We start from the raw sequence: 6,000 nt of genomic DNA, 5'->3' as shown, positions 1-6,000 counted from the left end.
TTCATCTTTTAAGGTTTATTGGCGGATAAGTTTGCCTAAGGCAAACAGCAGTTGACGTCATAATTTTTTGGGTGAGTCTGACACAAAAATACAAAGGTAGCGTCTGCGTTAAAGAGTCCATTGACTTATGATAACAAAGAATTAGTAAATAGTCCCCAGAGTCACTCTCATGTCTCCGTATCGGATCGTGGCGATAGGTAGATATTTTGTACTTCTTTTAGAACTGTGTTACAAAAAGTTTAATGCTTTTCGGGATCCCGTGTACAGTTCTATTCACATCAGTGTTCATGCACCAACTTTGTACACTGTACATCTCTGGCAATAATAAAAGTATTTTCAATTAAAGAAAGTATTTTACATGCAGAATAATCAATACGTTGCTTATGTATATGCCTTGGTGGTATATGTTAAAAAGCTATTATTAGTCGAATATGCAAACTCAATGCTACGTGATGGCATCCACGTCTCCGTGAAATACACATTTAGTCATTCGGTCAGCGTAGGTAATTTTATTTTCATACTTTCGCAAACTATGATCAAGTAAGTAAATTCAAAATTATTTTACTATTTCCAAATTAGAACATTTATGTTCAGAATACCAAAATATTTTATACAGTATTATACACGTTATTTACAACAAATGACCTCGACGGGAATGAGGAAGGAAATACAAATAAATGATTAGAGCTGTTTATTACGTCAAGAATGAAAGAAATAAAGTCTACTTGAACGCGGTGTTACAGAGATCATCGTTCTCCGCCTGGTTCGCGTCTACTTGCCCATCCGTTGGATAGACCACTCCTGTTGGCAGAGCGGGCACCTGTTGTTCTGCTTCACCCACAGCGACATGCAGCAGAAATGGAAACTATGGTTGCATTCACCCCACACTACGACGCAATCTTGCTTCCCGTACGAATCCTTCTTGCTTTCACCTTGGCATCTTAGACAGGCATCTGTAAAGATATAAAATTATTTTTTAACAACCGCCTACTTTAGTAAATCTTGGTTGTTATTTTCAACACTAGTTTACACAGTGTGACAGTAGACTAAGTCTAACACCTCTTCCATAAGTACTGTATTTGCATATATATTTAGTTTAGGCTAGAATTTTTAGCAGCAAACATAAATGCTATACTTCATACCGTCTTATCTTCGGTCTGTTTTTATAAGAATTAATTTGAATTTTAAAGTCAAAGAAGATATTGTAGTATAGTAAAGTGTTATAGAATCGTCAGTATACTTTGTCCTTTCTGGATCTTATAAAATTGATTATGTATTATTGACGGAACAGTTATGGAAATTTTAATATCCTGAAGGAAAATAGTAAACTAGCGGTGTGTAATATAGAATGGAAATATTTAACTACATTTAGACAGTGCAAGCGATTGCATTACACTTGATAAGGTAATCAGCGGCCATCATGAAAGTCACGTAGAACTAGACGATTATATTCTCTCCAGTAAAATTTCCACTTCCATACGAAAAATGACGTGAGTTGAATCGAATTGCGCTTAGTATTGGTACATCGAACGTATCTAGAATAATCATTATGTGGTATATTTCCATAAGTTTTTCTATCGCAGAATTATTAGAAAATATTTCAGATTCTTTGCAACAATTTTATCATAACTTTGTTATGTAATGATAACATGGTGTGTGGTTAATCAATGTACCATTTGTAAGGCTATGTATTATGCTTTAAATTAAACTACATTTTACCCCCGACTTCGTCTCGCTGGGATAAAAATAATCTAGTACTAAATGTAGTTCTTCCAGCCCATGTTCTACATCTATGCCAACTTTCAGCGTGATTCTTTTAGCCGTTCTGGAGTTATCTTAAAAAAAACATCCATCCATCCAGTCATTCGCATTTATAATATTTGTTAGATTAGTTATCATAAAAATTGAGGATTTTTTTTATAAATTACCTTATGGGATTACTTTTTAGTTCCAAATAATATCACCGGCTATGTTTAGTTTTTGCCAAGTATTAAAATCTATTTTACAGGCATATTACCAAATCAAAAACAAATGACAGCTCCTTCAAAACTTAATACTGCTCCTTCAAAACTTAATACATCTCTCAAGGTGTGAGAGATTACCAATATATGTAATTCTTTTGTATAATCCGTCGATTACCAACATGCATAAATTTGACACAACGCTACTATAGTATCCAATAATGCGTCTTCTTTCGATACTATTTTGAACGTTAACCGGATAACGTTGTATATAACGAGCTTATTATTATACTATTTTAGTTTACTTAAATCATTTGATCACAAGATATAGATGAATAAAGCAAACGGTATGACCGCTAAAAGCTTGCGCTATTGGGAATGAGATAAACAATTTTTTTCTACGAAATAATTTGCCATCAGTGACATCAACTGTTGATCCGAGGATATAACACTTATCACTCGTAGTTAGTTATAATTAATGCAATTTTAGCCTTGTCTCGCACACTTGACCTAAAAAAATAGTTTTTACCTCTTCTGATCTATAAATAATTTCATATTTATTTTAGCACGCTCACACTGACTGTCATACTCGTTGACATCTATTGAAAATGATAAGTGTGCGAAGAAAAAATTAGTACATTAAAATGTAGAACATTCGCTTTCTTCACTTTCTAAATAACAGCCTCTTTCAAATATTATGAGTGATTTGATAGCGAATGTTTAGTATGGATATTCGTGTGACATTGTCGGTTGTTGGTCAAGTACTCGTGGAATACGAAGACACAATGTCAAGCACTCTCCTAGAAAAAAGCAATAGCGAAATAATTATTATCAATCTATCTATGTGTAACTTTGAAATTGCCTATTCTAAATCACTTTCACTAATGTGACGTGTTCGGCAACAAGTTGGCGCTGAATGCGCACTTCCCACTTTACATACTTGCTATATTTTGAAGTACATATTACATCGTAACGGTGGTATAATACTTTACATACAAAGATACAAACATAGCTGCTCGTCAAGATGTATGCAATGGTTAATTCATAGATGTATCTTAAATTTTACAATTCACTTTATTCACGACTACCTTTTTCCCGCGACTAACGCGCGGTATTAAAAAAGTCTAATGGCAAAATAATTTATGAAATTGGTCCAATTGAGTTTCCTCTTTATAATATTAATATAGATATAAATATAAAATACAGTTGTATTTCATTATTTACGTAAGTAACAAACACATGTTATTAAGGCATTTATTGATCGATCTATGATAAAAAACATGAATCTTTTATTAGGCCCAATGTAGAAACATCTAGAGGAAATAATAGTCGTAAAAATAAAATATATCGATGTTCACGTGTGTCTGCTAAAGTTGTTATAACACAGAAAAGAAAGAAGTCAAAATACTGACATGCGTCGTAAATAAAATTTGGAAAATAAATATCTTGATATATTACAAGTTGCCTGCTGTATAATTGAAAAGAAAGTTTGAAAAGATCCCACGGCATGGCTTACAATTAAGTTTTCACACAGATAGTTAATGATGTCTTTAATTAATATGAATATCGTTAGGTCCGTGCATTTAACCATCTTAGTCTGAAATACATACTTCATCTCCCCCACTCCACTTAAAACAATACTGTGGCAGTGTACAACGGAAGAGTCCGAAGCGTTAGCTGCTGCACAAATCGCAATCTCGACGAGTACCACAACGGCACAGAAAATAGGCGTTAAGTGGAATTAATTCTGTATTTCATCTGATGAGTTTACTTCCGAGTCTTTTCCTATAAAAAATATGCTAAGGTGAAGTGGCTTTAACTGGGGAAATATCCTCTATCTGTACGTGTCTTACTCTGTCTTTCTAAGATAGATAATGCGTCTTCTACCTTTTAAATTGTTGCGGATGTCCCTTCGCTACTTAAACAAAATTAAGTGGCCGCTTGCTTTGCCACCTTCTAATATAAAAGTACACGAATACTTGCATTTTTTTAATTTATTAGTGTTAACACTTCCTAATTTGGTGTTATGAAATCAATATTCGTACGAATAAATTGCTAAAATGACAACCAAAAGTATCATTCACGTGACATAATAGTAGAGTAACCAAACAGGCAATTTAGATTTCAAGGTCTATTTGCGGTGGTATATCTAATGACTTAAATTTAAAGCAAACAAAATGATTTTATGACACTGGCTACAAGGAAAACCAACGACTCAAGCAAATTAAATTATTTTGTTCGCTCTTCAGCAAAAATCAAAGACCATTGTACAACGACTTAACAATTTACCTAGACTTTACTGATGCACATATGTTTATAACGTACGAAACGTTTTACGTAAGTATTGTAATTTATTTAAATAACTATGGTAATTACAGAATACATTTACTGATCAAATAATGGGTATGTAATAAAACCTTTAATTTAACTTATTAATCAAAGTATAACCTGTACTTCCAGTCTTATCCTTCTAGTAGCAGGGCTTGATTCATTACCAATTATAAATAATTGGTGTATTTTTAAAACAACATTGTTTCGTGGCCTTATGTAACGTAATAATATTTTTGTTACCGTTCCTCATATATCATTTACATTTATACCCAGCTTATATTAACTTTGCCACATTTAGTAGTAATAAACAAAAACTAGCAAGTAACTACAAAACATAATTATTTATTTATTTAAGCGTCAATAGCCTAATGGTTAAGGGTACGGATTTCTGATTACGAGGTCGGGGGTTCGAATCCCGCCATTCGACTATTGTCGTAAACCATATCGTAGCACAAGTCTAGAGCTTATTTGGAATGGTAAAAGAAATATTAGTAAATTTACAAAAAAATCTGCTAATATTTCATTTAAAAAAAATTATATGATTTCTACATATAGTAAATTTTACTAATGACGTAATTTACGGTAATAACCTTATATGCAACAAAATATGTAGGTATAATGCGGAAACGTTTTCAATGCCTAAGTTGAATGAAGATAAAAAATTGAGACCGTCAGATTTTTTAGCACCGGAAAATATTTTCTACTTAAAATTTCAATTATTTTTTAATTAAATTAAGATAATTATTCATAGTTTTCAAGCTTAAATAAGGGTGAGTTTTCACTGTCGACACAATTGTATAAAAACACATAATTTGCACGACAGTCTAATATTTTTTACGATATGTAAATATATAATGACGTCAGGCTGTAACAATATATTTAAAATATAAATGTCAAGGAAGGCAGTTTGCTAAACCAGATCTACGCGTGATTACAATTTTGCATGAATTGATGACTTTAGGAAGTAATATATCACTGTATGCACTCGTCGTATCACAATCGTGCATCGAAAATAAACAAAATAAAAATTGTTTATATCTGGAAAAGTAACCAAGAAATAAAGTGATTCACATAAAAGGTATTGAGTGAATAAGAAAATAATAAGGAATAAATCTGTCTCCAAAGGTTCGTGGTTATTCAAATTAGTCGATGCAATATAATGCAAGCATTCTGTAACCCATAAGTGCAAAATGTATTCAAATGATGAAATTAGTTGATACACATATGATGTATCTGCGCAGATAGGCAAAAATTCTGGCAATCAAACAAACATACAATCATCTGTTAAGAAAAATAGTCCAAAGATCGTTATGGTATCTCTGCTCTAACGATATTTGATAATTAATGTCCTGTCAAACAGTCGCTAATCACTGTAAACAGTAACCATTTATTAAAAAAACAAACACATATCTAATTGTAACAAAGTTAATCAGAATTAAAGAAAATAAGCTAATTTAATTTTTAATTTTTTGACAACCCTAATATTAGTGATATCTCAAAGCAAATATTCTGATGCTGGCGATGGCGTCATAGCCTCATATTTACAAGTTACAGTTTGGTGTTTTCACGTTAGTATGTAGTGGTTAATGAGTATGTTTTCGTGACCACTCCTGTATGTAATAGCTGAAAAATATTACAAAGAACAACATTCATGCAAAATAAACAATTTGGCGCATTTGTTTCTTAGAGATTACAAACTACAGTCGAA

At 32.1% G+C, this 6,000-nt stretch overlaps 1 protein-coding gene across 1 annotated transcript in view; it reads right to left on the bottom strand.

The window, feature by feature from the left end:
- Positions 1 to 674: 674 nt before the first annotated feature.
- Roc2 (Regulator of cullins 2) overlaps positions 675 to 6,000 on the bottom strand; it is a 30,662-nt gene continuing 25,336 nt past the window's right edge. The window contains exon 2 of the mRNA XM_013321091.1: positions 675 to 953. Within this exon, the coding sequence (XP_013176545.1) occupies positions 772 to 953 (182 nt within the window). The 3' untranslated portion in view covers positions 675 to 771. The remainder of the gene's footprint in view (positions 954 to 6,000) is intronic.

Source organism: Papilio xuthus, unplaced genomic scaffold (genome assembly GCF_000836235.2).
Source record: "Papilio xuthus unplaced genomic scaffold, Pxut_1.1 DF825946.1, whole genome shotgun sequence".
In the NCBI taxonomy this organism is placed as follows: Eukaryota; Metazoa; Arthropoda; class Insecta; order Lepidoptera; family Papilionidae; genus Papilio; species Papilio xuthus.
The sequence above is the reverse complement of the archived record's forward strand: the minus strand, read 5'-3'. Positions and strand labels throughout refer to the sequence as shown.